The sequence below is a fragment of the Coloeus monedula genome, assembly GCF_965178545.1.
Source record: "Coloeus monedula genome assembly, chromosome: 19".
NCBI classification, from domain to species: Eukaryota; Metazoa; Chordata; class Aves; order Passeriformes; family Corvidae; genus Coloeus; species Coloeus monedula.
Window position 1 is genome coordinate 8,453,658 of NC_138799.1, and position 14,314 is coordinate 8,467,971.

The 14,314-nt window shown below is 44.5% G+C and overlaps 1 protein-coding gene across 1 annotated transcript in view; it reads left to right on the plus strand.

Annotated features, from left to right (window-relative positions):
* RHBDL3 (rhomboid like 3) overlaps nucleotides 1-14,068 on the plus strand; it is a gene marked incomplete at both ends in the record, with an annotated part of 65,478 nt that extends 51,410 nt beyond the window's left edge. The window contains 6 exons of the mRNA XM_082293938.1: nucleotides 3,299-3,523; nucleotides 4,228-4,376; nucleotides 8,687-8,799; nucleotides 10,896-10,996; nucleotides 13,020-13,080; nucleotides 13,797-14,068. Of these exons, the coding sequence (XP_082150064.1) occupies nucleotides 3,299-3,523; nucleotides 4,228-4,376; nucleotides 8,687-8,799; nucleotides 10,896-10,996; nucleotides 13,020-13,080; nucleotides 13,797-14,068 (921 nt within the window). The remainder of the gene's footprint in view (nucleotides 1-3,298; nucleotides 3,524-4,227; nucleotides 4,377-8,686; nucleotides 8,800-10,895; nucleotides 10,997-13,019; nucleotides 13,081-13,796) is intronic.
* Nucleotides 14,069-14,314: the final 246 nt, after the last annotated feature.

Genomic DNA, 14,314 nt, shown 5'->3' on the forward strand with positions numbered 1-14,314 from the left:
GCAATGAGTGCAGGTGGGGACCAACAGGATGTCTCCTTCCTGAGAGGCCTGATTTTATCAAGGGCTCAGTACATCCACTTATGCACATCTTGTTGGATTGTGGGGGCTTTTCAGCACATCTGGTACACTCCTGACACTGTGTCCCTGCCTCATTGGGGTGTAAAACCACACCAAGACTGTGTCATGTAGAGGGAACCTGGACCTTCTTTCCATATCCTTTGCTCCAAAGAAGGTCTGGCAAATATTTTCATGTCCCTTCCATGTTAGCTTCTGTGTGGGGTGTGAAAGGTCCTGTGATTTATTTTCCTCTCTGGAAGAAGGAAGGCAGAGCTTCTGCTGAACAGAAGTCCAGTTTCCCACCTCCTAAGGAGAGCCAGTGGAGGCTTTAGTCATCTGAGGTGTGATTTACAGTGATCCTGCAATATTTTGCTCTTAAATCTAAGAAGACCTTTCCCGTTTTGTTTTTAGTATGTTGAGGAACACCTTCAGAAACACCATGGTGATGAATTTGCAGTGCCCTGGCTGTTGTCTGGGCTCCATGGGCAGCACAAGCATTATTGCAGAGAGGACACTGGACTGATGGGGCTGTGCTGAGTTCAGGTGACTGAGCCAGTCCCTTGTGTCATACTAAACAGTAACAGATGAGTTCAGGGGTGCCTCCATTAGGATCCTCTGCTCAACATGATGCAAGGAGATCTTTGTTATGAGCCTAACCATGGACATTAGCAGCCTTTGCAGTTTCCTGCCCATCTCCCTCAGCAGTATCTGCAATGATGAGGTGATCATCTGCTGAGGGTGGTCAGCACTTCTTGATGCTGAACTGCAATGATGATTTTCCTTGACTCTGGAAGTTACTGTATTTTCCACTGAAGTGCTGCAGCAGGGAAAAGCACTGACCCTTTTGTGGTAGGCAGGAAATCCCATATATCACTGTAATTGTAATAAGCAGATCAGCAGCTCCAGTCAACTGTCTGGTATCTTCAGGCAAGTTTGTAGATTCAGTGTGAAATTATTCTTGTCCATAAGAGGGGCAAAGCGAGAGAGAACAGAATGAACTTTGTGAGGGAGTTTAGTGGGGGGCGGGGTTTCTGAGCGCAGGGGAGCTGGCCAGAGTCATGATACGAACACCGATACGATTTGAGCATCGTGCTCTGCTTTATTGTTTACTTGCACCAACTTGTATCTACTTTTCAAAGATTCATGCCCTATTCCCACAAGACAGCCTCTAAGCAGCAGGGGAGCCAACCAGTGTATAACTTTGCCAAGGATTTCAGGGCTGCCTGCTGCCAGGTGTCTTTCAAGCCTGCAACCTGAGGCCCCTTCAGGGGTTCTTCCCTAGCAGCCCTGAGTTGCTCAGACTGTCCTGGGGTATCGTATGCCCCTGTTCCAGAAGGAATCCCTCTACAAGGGAGCATGTGCAGAACATATCCAAAAAGCTGCTCTGAACTAACCTGAAGTGAAGGTTTCTTCTGTGGGCACAGTGAGGTCATTAGGTGGCTAAAAGTATCTTTGAAACAGAGGTACATCTCTTACCTACCAAAAGGCATTTCACACATGCTAAGGAAAGCCTTGTACCTGTTGGATGTTTCTCTACGAAAACAATGTCTTTCAATATGAGCAGGCTTTCTTAATGCAATTGAGGACCACCAACAATTGTTTTCCCCTCATCTTCCCTAGTTTTAGATACAGGCTTTTGGATGATAGACTTGAGAAGACTGAGAGAGAGACTTGGTGGACATTTTTTTTTCTTCTTTGTCTTTTCTGCTTTTTTTTCCAGAAATGTTCTTTTACAAGTGTTTTCTGGATGAACGAAGGAAAGAGTGACAAAGGAGAAGTACCAAAATGGAGAGAGTTGTTAGGGTAAAACATCTTCTCACTAAAACAACTCACAGAGAACAACAACAGCAACAAATTTTTCCCCAGTTTAAAAAAAATATAAGAACATTGAATGCCTGTCAATGCTCCTCTGTGTTGGAGGGACAGGCTGCAAATGAAGGCTAAGGAGGGACGGGCAGAGTGGGTCGCAGTGCCATCATCTCAGATGGCCCCTTGCCCTCCTCCAGTGATTAACAGGAGGTGGCTCCCTGCAGTGATTACCGTGTTTAAGCAGCTTGGTCCAGCTTCGAGTGATTCCCTGACTGCCTGGGCATTGAGAGCACAAGCTCAGGGCTTTGCTGGCTTTGGGATACCAGCTGAAACCAACTGGAAGCCAACACTGCTGAGTGTCATCTCTTGTTTGGTTCTGAGAGGCTGGAGGTGCTGGTGGTTTGAGAGCAGTTAGCAGTTCTCTCAGAAGGACCAGGCTGTCATGTTTGCTTTGCTGCCTGTTACAGTAGAGGGTCCCCCTGCAGCAGCCTGTGTACACAGTGAGTCTTTGGAGCTTTCTGCCAAAGATTCAGCCAGTACAGACAGTGGCTCTAATGCTGCAGGTTTGTTTGACATCGGGGCTAATTAAAAATTATCCAAATCTTGGAACAGGCTCTTTCAGACCTGGTTTGTTCTGCCGCCCCCAGCAGGCTGAGCATAAAATTCCATCTGCCTAATTTGCAAATGCAATTGCTTTAATTATGCATCCAAACTGGGAAAGTGTATGCTCAAAAAGATAGACAGATAAATCTATGCATGTATGGTGATAATGCACATAGAAATTAGCTGTAAGCCTGTGCCACCTCAGAACCTACCCCGTCTGAGGATAACTTATAAAAAGAAGTCTTGTAAAGACTTGCAAGCTTACAGGAGCTAAGACAGCCTGTACAGCTGATTAATGTGTTGTTTGTTGCTGTTGCTCAGGCAGTTTTGTTTTACACAAAGTGATAATTTTCTTTGCCCAGAGCTAGTTCTTGCCACAAGGGTTATATGTGCTGTGAAAGTTCCTGCTGCTACATTCAAGAAATTTTCTGCCCCAAGAGTGCAGGGAAGTGTGGTAGAGCAGGGGGAGCAGAGGGAAGGAGGACACAGGAATATGGGTTGTGATAACCAGTGGTGAAGACAGTGCATGGAAGGCTGGAGAATGGGCCATAGAGTCAGCCAGGTGCATCAGCAGCCTCTGCTCTGCCTTGCCAGAGTTCTGCCCTGACCTCATTTAATGGCATCATAATGGCAGACCCTGGTACTGGTTTTCCTTGCACTCCAAGTGGGTCACCCTGTGATTGTCCTGAGACTTGGTTCCTGAAGCTCAGCCTGATGGTGGCTCTCCTGCCTGCCTGGATCTGGTGCTGCCAAACTGGCACTATTCTCCCTGATGATTGTGCCAGGCCTTGCTTTGTACTCATGGTTTCTTCTTTTCCCTTTTACCCAGATGAGCAACAAAAGGTCGAACAGTTTCCGCCAAGCCATCCTCCAGGGGAACAGGAGGCTGTGCAGCAAGGCCCTGCTGGAGGAGACAGGACTGAGCCTCTCACAGAGGCTGATCCGGCACGTGGCATATGAGACCCTGCCACGGGAGATTGACCGCAAGTGGTACTACGACAGCTACACCTGCTGCCCCCCGCCCTGGTTCATGATCACCATCACTATTGTAGAGGCAAGTACCCTCATGACCTCCCTAAGAACCTCCCCACACTGCCAAAGGCTCTGCTGGGACACAGTCAAGGGTTAGGGAGGGACTCATTCAGACCTGCACGAGGACAGATGTAAAACTGGTGGCCATTTTGGTTGCCTGTTGAGGTGCGTATAAGTGGAGACTGTGATCCTGTCATTGGAACAATTTGTATATGAGACTACTCAATTTGGGAAACTAGAGAAAAACTTTTTGAGGAATGGAAACAGGACAGTTCTAGAGAAACTGATAAGTCAATGGAATTAGAAGAGAAATTTCTCTACAGCTGCCTCTGTTCTTTGAGGGGGGAGAAAAAGGACATGAGAGAACCTCTGGGTTAAATATTCTGACCTGCTCATGTGTTGTCCAAATGAGATCTTTGCACATTTGCTGAGTAATGTGCTCAAGTAAGTACAGAGGAGGATATAATGTGACACTGATAGCAGTCAGGTGCTGACTGGGAGCAGGTTCCTCTGACTCAGGGGCTGGTGTGTTACAGAAGGCCACATATAGAGTTATATCAGTGTGTCACAGGTGCGTCAAAACAGGGAATATTCATGCTGTGTGAAGCTGTAAAATGGGAGAAAAGTTTTTGTATATATGATCTTTTTCTCCATTATTTTGAGCTAAAAGGTACTTTTTGGTGAGGAAAGGCATCTGCTAACCAATGAATATCTTTGCTCTTCTAGGTTGCCTTTTTTCTTTACAATGGAGTGGTCTTAGACAGATTTGTGCTGCAAGTCAGCCACCCCTTGTACCTGAAGAATGCATTACTGTACCATCCCCAGCTTCGGGCCCAGGCTTGGAGGTACCTAACCTACATATTCATGCATGCAGGGTGAGTACTTACAGACTGGAGATTTCCCACAGTTCAGGTTCCCCAGAGAGAAAGAGGAAGTGACAGAAGCAGCTCAGAATTAAATTTTTAAAACTCAATTATAAATTGTGTGTAAAAATCTCAAGAAGTTGTGGAGTGTTAGGCAATGAGGCACAAACCTTCGCAGCTCTCTGAAGGGACAAGGCAACATAAGGAACTTAACAGATGCTGCTCTTCTCCTCAGCAGTGTTGGGACCACACTTTGCTCTTACTGTTTACTTCCCAAAACCAGCTCAAAGCCTAGTGTTCCACTAAAGGAGCTGTGCAGGTGCTAAAACAAGTCTGCAAAGATGCTGGACTGGTATTTAAAAACTACAGGGTGTGTTTGAGCTAGGCTTCCTAGCTGAGGTTGGAAAAGTCAGTTAAATTCCCTGTGCCTGTGACATGTCATCACTTAGTAATATTGTCCCTTCTGTAAGGACTGAGATAATGCCTAGAAGCCTGAGTCAAGCTTAAACTCCCATTTTGTACACGCTGTGCAAACACCAGTGTTCCTGAAGAGCTGACAATCTCGATTGACCAGATGGACAGAGAGTGGTCCATCCCATGCAAAATGAAGCTGCACAGTAAAATTAATCCTCCTTCATCCCATGGGAGGTATGTAGCAGACTTGGGAAGAATATACCAGGCGTGGGGATTCTAACTCTGTTCTTCTCAGCTGTGCTAGTCCTCACAAAATTCAAATAGACTTAATTGTGTGATGTTTGTGATGCCATGGTGATGAGTAAGTGTCACTGGAAAGTTCATCCCTGTACAAAGCACTCTACCCCCTCTGAGCAGTTTCTCAGATCATTATGTTCACACATTCCTGGCAGATAATTGCAATTTTCTTTAATTCTGTCATTGAAAAATGTTAGCAACAAGACTTTTAGCAGTAGTGTAGAGTTTGAAATTGCATAAGGATCCTTTGTTCTTAAATAGAAAGCCTATATTTCCATCAATGTTCTTCTATGAAAGGCCAGAAAGATCAAGTTGATCTTTTCCTTTTTCCATGTCTCTGATGGAAGATGTGCTAATGTCTCCTCCCTGCCATGGAATAACTTTCTTGGTGTGTAATTGCCCTGGAGCACAAAATGTGCCCCAGATCTCTGCATAAAAACAGACTCCACCCAAGGCAAGAGTAGGAAAAAGTTTTTAGAAGAAACTTCTGAATGTGGCAACATCTGTAGTCTGCATGCTGAATCCCTCCAAAGAGCCCATTTTATATAGGTTTCATCCTGCAAGTGGGAACTACTGGGCTTAGACATGAAGCTGGTTATGTAAAAAGAGATGTGGAAATTTCCATCACTGAGGATATGAGGAAAACTGGGCTTGTAAAAGGAAGAAACACTTGATTTTAATTAATGTTAGTTAATTCATATTTGGGCTTTCTTTTGATGGTGGTGGTGGTTTACTGTATCGCTTCTATAACTACAGATTGCTTTAGGATACATTGGAGGAGAAACACCTGCACAAGGACAATTTTTTTGGCATGCTTTCCTAACCTGTGCCAGGTCACCTTTGTAGCAGGCAGTTCTCTGGTATTCTTCACACTCACTGGATGAAAAATCCCTCAGTTTTATTTCACCTCTGGCTGGCTCAGAGTGGAACAATGGAAAGCGGTGAGCAGGGGACTGTCATGATGGATTCCAAGTCCTTTAGCTACACAGCCTTCAAAACAATGGAGAATCTCACTGGAACAATAAACCTCGTGATTTTTCTGCAGTATCTGGAGTTAAGCTAAATGTTCCTTTATTTCTAACTTCTCTGTGTTAAGCTCCTTTCTTGTGAGGAAAACAGATAAATCTTGGAAAGGTAATAACATTTTTTAGTGGACGCCCATCATTCTCCTCTCATTTTCAAATGAGGGGATAACACAATGCCATGGGTCTATTGTTATCCTGTTTCCAGCTGAGACTTTTAAATGGTAATGTGGACTGCTCCTTAATTTAGTGCACTCGGTCTTTTTTTGAAGAGCAAGTGGCAGCCGGAAGGTGTTTGAGAAGGCAGTAGTTGCTAAGGCTTGGCTGGCTGTGCCTCTAGAAAGATTCCAAAAATGTACAGGCTGTGTGCTAGTCCTGATGGAGGGAGCTTTGTTGAGGGCTGAAAAGGCAAAGTTGTAAATTCTGCCCTTCTGTTTTCATGGAAACGAGACGTTGATATCTGAAGCCCACGCATTTGTATCACTGCCATAACTAATGACTTGCATTGATGCTCAGTCCCATTTGTTTGGTCCCAGGGAAGGAGAAAGTCTTTAATAAATCAATGAAATTGTCACTTCAAGAATGACACATTCAGCACTGGCAAAGGATAATTATATTTTATGGGTCGTTATTGACTGTGGTGCCTTCAAAGCTCTTACCATGGTGGGAAAGAGAAGTGAATGGAATTGCTCCTGGGAAGTCTTTTAAGAACTGCTGTGAATCAGAGTAGTCACTTCAGAGTCCAGGATAAACTTTGCTGAGCTCTTACAAAAGCATCCTTTGAAAAATAAGACCAGTGCTTTGTGTGGAAATGTCAGGTGCCGCCTCATGATGTTGACTGTGTGCCAGCCAAACTTCTTCTCTCCCCTCTGTGAAAGGGCATTTGGATGTTTTGACTTGTCTCTGTGATCTCAGTTTGACCTTTGCTGGTTGTCCCTAATTTAATTCCCTATGTTCTGTGAGCATGCGGGATCAGAATGAGTGCTGACCATGCCCAGTGGCTTCAAAAGGCTCGAGGAAGGTAATAACTCAGTGGCATGCAGCAGTTTCCTATGATGAAAAATTGCAGTGCTGAGTGTATTGTGCAGGAGGGAAATTTAACTTTGGAGAGAAATTCAATGGAAACAAACTTATAGAGATATCAGGAGAGGATTGTTTCCTGCAGTATCATTTCTCGCACTTTTTTCCAGTCCAACTTTAAATTCTCATTTATAAGACTGTTCTGTCATTACTGCATTTCACCATCAGTGTTTTTCTCTGCTGTATATGGGAAATTGCTATGGTAACATGAAAAAGATCAAAACAGTGGAAACACATATAACTTAAACCAAAGTTTGCTAGCGCCTGCCTGTGAGCAACCCTTTTCTTGTATAAAATGGGATGTATATTTTCAAGGCACTAGGTACTTTGCTCTTGTTTCTCCAAAAGATGCTGGCATTCTGTGTTAAGGGTACCACTGTGTCATTTAGCTCCATCTGTTTTGTAAGCAGGCTCGGACACTCTTCATACAAAAATCAGGATACCCTTGGATCCAGTGGGATGTCACTATTCAGTGAGGTCACAGCCCTGCAAGCCCAGGGTAAATCTCAGATACTAGCAGAGTGTTGAGGACCCTGTTCAGGGCCTGATGCTGTTGTTACCTCACTGGAAGATCCTGCAAATGGCAAAGACACTCATAAATATCTGTGTAGAACTTTGAAAAGTGGCAGGACAGTTTTCTTAAGTAGTATTGATTAAAGCAACAGAGAACTTGCCTTGAAACTATTGATTCAGCTGAGGCGAAATCTGCTGCACTGGAGTCTTTACCCAATATGCATATCTGAGCTGCCACACTCTGCCTGAAGATTGTAAGTGGTACTGCACAGTGTGACAGTGGGGCTTTCTGCAAGAGTTCCCTCAGCCCAGCTTTTTCCTTTGTGTTCAACAGGAGTTTTGCTATTGACTGCAATGGGAACAAGGGTGAGTGAAGAGAAAGCGTCAGTGAGTATACCTGGGCACCTGAGCAGAGATCAAAATGCTTCCCATTCTGGCCATTGATGTAGGCACAGCAGAAAAGGGTGAGGTTCAGACAGCCCATACTGTAAAGCAGCATTATGGCACCAGGAAATGGCAGCTCTCTTGGAACTTCTGTGCTCACCTTGTTCTTGACTCAACAACCACTCCCCATCATGGCAGTGTGATGTGTGCAGGGAAAGGCTGAATCATTAGGAGGGGTGAAGAGAAGAGCAGGTCAAATTTCTGGCTTCTGTTCCAGGCTCTGCTGGCATCTTGCTGCTTTTTTTTTTTTTTTTTGACAAGTCATTCAACGAAACAAAAAAGAAAAAATGTCTGACTAAGAACCAAATATTGTATGAGGTCTTTGGCTGGAAGGATGTATGTAGATACAAAAAAGATAAAAGCAGCAAGGAGGGAAGATAAATTGCAGCTCTGGGTCTGATTTTTTCTGGAATCCCTATTTTTCCCACCGTTAGTCTACTTATGTGAAACAGGTGCTATTTGATTTTCTTTCCAAGATATCTGTGTCTCAGTGGTAGAGAAAGGAGATGAAGAGTTGGAAAAGAGGACAACTGTTGTTTTTCCTTGCTGCAGGATAGAACACCTTGGGCTCAATGTTGTCCTTCAGCTCTTGGTTGGGGTTCCTCTGGAAATGGTGCACGGAGCTGCGAGGATCAGTTTTGTGTATGTTGCAGGAGTTGTGGCAGGTAGGTGACACCTCTGCATGCCCCAGACAGAGAAGCAGCGAAAATGGTCTGTGCTGGCTTTTGAGTAGGAGAAATGTTTTGTGATATTTGGGATTAGGAGAGGAGCATTCACTGATCTTCTGTGCATTGAAATCCTTTGGTGGGCTGGACATAGAAAATACGGTACAACTTGACATCTATTTCTATGTAGCCATAGACTCTGTGTTTAGGAGACCTGCTAAAAATGCACCAACTACCTGTTATTTTAAAATAGCCTTGCTTTAGATGGTCTTCCTGAATGTGGAGTCATGCTGGTCCCATGCCAGTTCTTCCTCCATTTGTCCTGTCTGTCACCTTTCTACAGCCTAAGTAAGCAAGAAGTATTTGGTCGTGGATTGTGAGTGCACAGAAATCTGGAAAATTCATTTAATCATTAAGCCATGGTGTCTGATTGATTTTTAGTTTGTGCAGAATTGCTTTTATTTATGTTTGGAATTTCCAGCAGTGTGGAGGTGATGGAAGTTAGCTGACAATAGATCAACATCTGATTAAAACAGGAGTGTGTGAAAACAACCAAGAGCTTTACAGTGGAACTCAGACAGTGACTGATTGCCTTAGTTCAAGATTTATAGTGTTTGTTTGGTTTTTTCCAGCCACATAATTATTTTTTTTCCATAATAAACAGATAAACCCTTTGTAGAATGGGCTGCATTGGGTACTAATAAATCCTGCATTCCAGGAGAGAGACTGTGGAAAGAATAATTGGACTAGGACACAGGACTAGGCATGGTACAAACACTAACACTTTTTAATGCAGAGAAAGGAGTTGGCAGATCAGCTCCACTGTCCCCTGACTGTTATTTTAACAAGCACTGACAAAAATGGTGCCCAATTTGCAACTTTCCAGACATAGCTTTTCTACACAGATACACCTACCAAACCCCAGGGCTTCATTGATATGTTAGCCAGTTATGAAATATTCTTTATTCTTTGTCATGTGCCAGGAGAGAGGGAAATGGATATATTCATGCTGAGGCAATATAAAGGTAACTCAGCTCCTAAATAATCAGGAATAGACAGTAAAATGTAGTTAGGCCACAACTTTTGTGGTTCTTTCTCATCGGTCTGGCTTTACTAAGAAGACACATTGAGACTGGAAATTGCGGTGTCTGAGGACTTAACTGCACGATCGTATTACTCCTTCCTTTATTTCTCATTAACTTTTTTCTTAATGGCAGTGTTTAAGAGCTGAGAAGTCTCAGGGCCATAGAAGGAAGGAGGGAGCTATCAGCAGAGTTGGCTGGCGGAATCTCAGCACTTTCTTGACCTGGAATCAGTTGGGCAATTAGCAAAGAAGTTCATTAGATTCTACACTACCGAGGACTCTCTCAAGATTTGCCAATGTGTCTTTCTCCCATTCCCACTCATCACAAAGATCTTCATTATCCTTTCCTTGTGACACCAAATCTGCCTTTCCCTCTATCGCTTAAATTATTCTTAAAGTCAGCAATGAAAGGAGCTTTAAGCAGATCCAAGCCTCCGACTGGGATAAGAAGAAGCAATGTCTTTGTTTGGCTGTATTGTTATGAGTGGTGCGTTTATATACTTGACCTGTCATTTTGCTGTCACATGCCTACTGCCTCCATCCAGGTTATTTTTAACTAGTTTTACTCTGAAGTTTTACAAGTAGTAGGCTGTGCTTTGATCAGAGGCCTGTGCTAAGTTACAAGTCCCCAGTTCCTTCTCCCTGTGCAAATATTTTTCTTCCCAACATGGGAGCTACTTCTATTTTATCTTCAGGTGAGAAACAAAACACAGATATTTGTCTGTCTCCTGCTTGTTCTTTCAATCAGGGAACAAATGCCTTTTTGCAGCACAGGTTTAAAGACACATTGCTGCCTTGCTTGGCTGCTTTTAAAGTAGGTGCAGAGGAACAATCAGTCACTGCCTTGACAGGACTAAGTTGGCTTCATGAGTCAATCAATTTCCCCCTCCTTCTCTTTCTGTATTCCTGACCTGCATCAATTAGCACAAACAGGCAGTAGCAGGGATGTAGGGTAGGGGAGAGTGTATTTAATTGGCTGGCAATTGTTACAAAGCCTTGTTGTTTCCCCCAGGGTCCCTGGCAGTGTCAGTGGCTGACATGAGAGCACCTGTGGTGGGCTCCTCTGGAGGTGTGTATGCTCTTGTCTCTGCTCACCTGGCCAATATTGTGATGGTGAGTACCAGAGTGACCGTCTGACCTCTCGGACTGAGCCAGGTCTGGTGGCCCAAAGGGGCTGGAAAATAAGGCCTGAGCCAGCTGTTGGTCATTCAGAGCTTGCCCCAGCTAAGAGTCTTGTCTCAGTGGTGTGGTCCTGGAATGGAAATATTACCCTGCATTTGGTGTCTTGGTACCCTGATGACTGGTAGCTTGTCAGGACAAGCTAAAGATGCTGGTAATCCAAAATTTATCAGTGTTGTCCAGGCTATCAGCTCTCCACACAATGGCTGGCAAATGTTTGAAAAGCAGACTGGCTCTGCAGAAGCGTAGATCTGTTTCTGTCTGCATGTGCCATTAATTTTACTGGGTATCTAAGGAAATTTAGCATTCGGTGGATTCATGTGCAGAATATTCCTTATCTGCATTTGTAAAACCCAGACTGAAGCTGAACCCTGGGTGATCTAGTGATGCATCTTTTTGCTGTTTCACCTAATGAAATACTTCACAAAGGTGAGTAAATGCCAGCATTGTCATTCCTCTAAGGCTGGAAGCAAGAGCTCATCCCCAGCCCTCATCTAGGTGGTGGCAAAGCCCAGCACAACTGCCCAGGGGACTCCTCAGCTGATGCCGGGGAAAAAAAGGCTTTGCTGATAGAAGACTCATGTGTGGTGGCATGTCTGTCCTGTACCAGCAATATCAGAGCAGAATAACCATGAAAATGAGGATAATGCTCCTCCCCTGGGTCTGAGTGGGAAGATAGTGTGGGTTGGCTGCAGTAGAAACAGATCTGTTATATGGGTGCTGGAAGACATGTGTGGGTGGCGGTGGTAGAGTCAAGCCTAAAAGAAAACCTTGTACTTGATGCTTGTCTGTAGTGAAGTCAGCAGGCTCCAGCTGCGACCCACAGTGGTGCTGCTCCAGACAGCTTTGTAACAGCTGGGAGACGGGAAGTGAGAGATTTCCTGACCAGAATTGGTCTCCTTCATCCTCTTCAAGCTTTTCAGAGCATGAATGAGCTGAGGCTGATGTCCAAATTAGACAGTTGAGTGGCTGGCAGAGAGGTAGGGAGTGGAGGAGAGGTGCTACCCCTATACCACAGGGTTTCTGCTGGGGAATTGCATCCTTATATACAGTTATTTTCAGTGTCATTTGTGTTCCCTACCACTGTGCCAAGAGAAGCAGGAGGGAGCTTCCTCTGTCTCTCAGGGTGGCAACGCAGACATAGGGCTTTTTTAACACCACAATGCACAGGGTTAGAGGGGGACATTGGAGGAAATTTTGGTCTGCTTTACAGGAAGAGGCTCTGCCAGAGGTGTGTGGAGAGTCTTCAGCAGTTACCTTCCCAGACTTCTTAAAATGTCACAAAGTGGTGTGTCATTTCACTACTCATTGGCCTCCTCCAAATCTGTTTAGCAATTGCTACCTTAGCATCTTTATTTCTCCATTATCCACTGCCTCTCTTCCCACCTGAAATTACTTTTGCTGCCTTTCCAGTTCTGGTGGAGGGGTTTCTTTGCTTTTCTTTTCCCCCATTGTCTCTCTGTGCTCACTTGTTACCTAAGTGTGATGCTCCCACACGCTGAAAGACACGCTGGCTGTTTGATGGCAAAACTCAGTCTGGCACAGCTGGGGAGAGCACAGGGACTGTGGCAGGGAGGGTCTCTGGAATCTTCTGTTCCCTCGTGCCTCCTGGTAACCAAAGGAAATGGAAACACTCCTGCTTGGAAAAATAAGTATTCTTGGAATTAAACAATTAACAATTAACAACCAAGCCTGAAGACAGAGGAGGCCAAGCCCAGGTTTTCTTATGGCACTGTTTCCTTGATATGTTTTTATTGAAGTCTTTGTTGTTTCTCTATGCTCTGCCAGAGATCTGAGCTGCAGAATTTCAGTGAGCCTGAGGCACAGAAAGTAGCATTGAAAAAGCACAGTAGGGCTCGAATGCACTGAGAAGTTGCCTGACAAGTGACAGATCTAAATGTAATATCCCTTCAGGTTTGTGTGCAGCATTACTTTGCTTTCCTTGTCTCTTTTCCAGAACTGGTCAGGAATGAAGTGCCAATTCAAACTGCTGCGCATGGCTGTTGCCTTGATCTGTAGTAAGTACCATACAATGCTTGGCACACATGCAGCCAGTCCTGTTTTGTTTGTCCTTGTCATAATAGTTCAAGCTGACTCAGAGGGTTTTGACTTTGCAGCAATTTTGGTAGGAACTTGCATCTGGACCTTCTGGCAGCAGGAACCACATTGCTCTCCACTGCAGATTTTGGCTTTCAACACAAGTATTTGGAAATAAGGATTTGTCATTAGCTAGCATCTATAGCTTGTGGTGTTTGTGAAAGAATTGGACTTAAGCATCTTCTCTTTGCAGTCTCAAACATGCAGTATTTTCGTAATGATAATACTTGGGTTTCCTTGAGCACGTCCTATCTGGGATGGCAGCAGCATTATATACACACTGATGAATTCATCCAGCCATATCACCAGGGGGCACAATAAGGGAAACCAAACCATGTGTTCATCACAGACAACTGTCTTCAAATTCTAACTCATTTTTGTTATGGTGTTGGTATAAATTTCAGGAGGCAAATATTCCCCAACCTATCTACACTCCCACAAACCCAGACCACTTTCCAGCCACTGGAGAGACCTCATGTCTGTGTTCCACAGCCCTGACACGGCTACGGCTTCCCTGTGCTCACCATACAAGGCAACTTCTCCCTCTCCATCTCCTCAGGAATGCAGTGCTGTCTGCAACGTGGACTTAAGAAGGGATAACCTAGACAATTAATTTATTTTTTATTCTTTGTTCCAGTGAGCTTTGAATTTGGAAGAGCCGTGTGGCTGCGATTCCACCCCTCTGCTTACCCGCCATGCCCTCACCCCAGCTTCATGGCTCACCTGGGAGGGGTGATGGTTGGAATCACCCTTGGTGTCATCATCCTGAGGAACTATGAGCAGAGACTCCAAGATCAGACTTTATGGTGGATCTTCCTTTCTATTTACATAATTTTTGTCTTGTTTGCCATCTTCTGGAATATTTTTGCCTACAGTCTGTTGGATCTAAAGCTACCTCCCCCTCCTTAAAAACATGGGACAGAAAACTGGAGAGCAGAAGTCATCTGTCAGCTGTGTTAAATGAATGAAGATGAAGGATCTATTTTTGTATTTAACTTAGGGGAGGATGATTCTTCTGAACACACAAGTGTGCTGAAGGAAGTGCTTAAAGATCTCATTAAAGAATGGGCTGATCAGTTTGTTCACAAATTCAACAGGTTCTATAACTCTGGCTGACCATGCCCTGCAGTTTCTGCCCTGCACCTGGGCACTGAC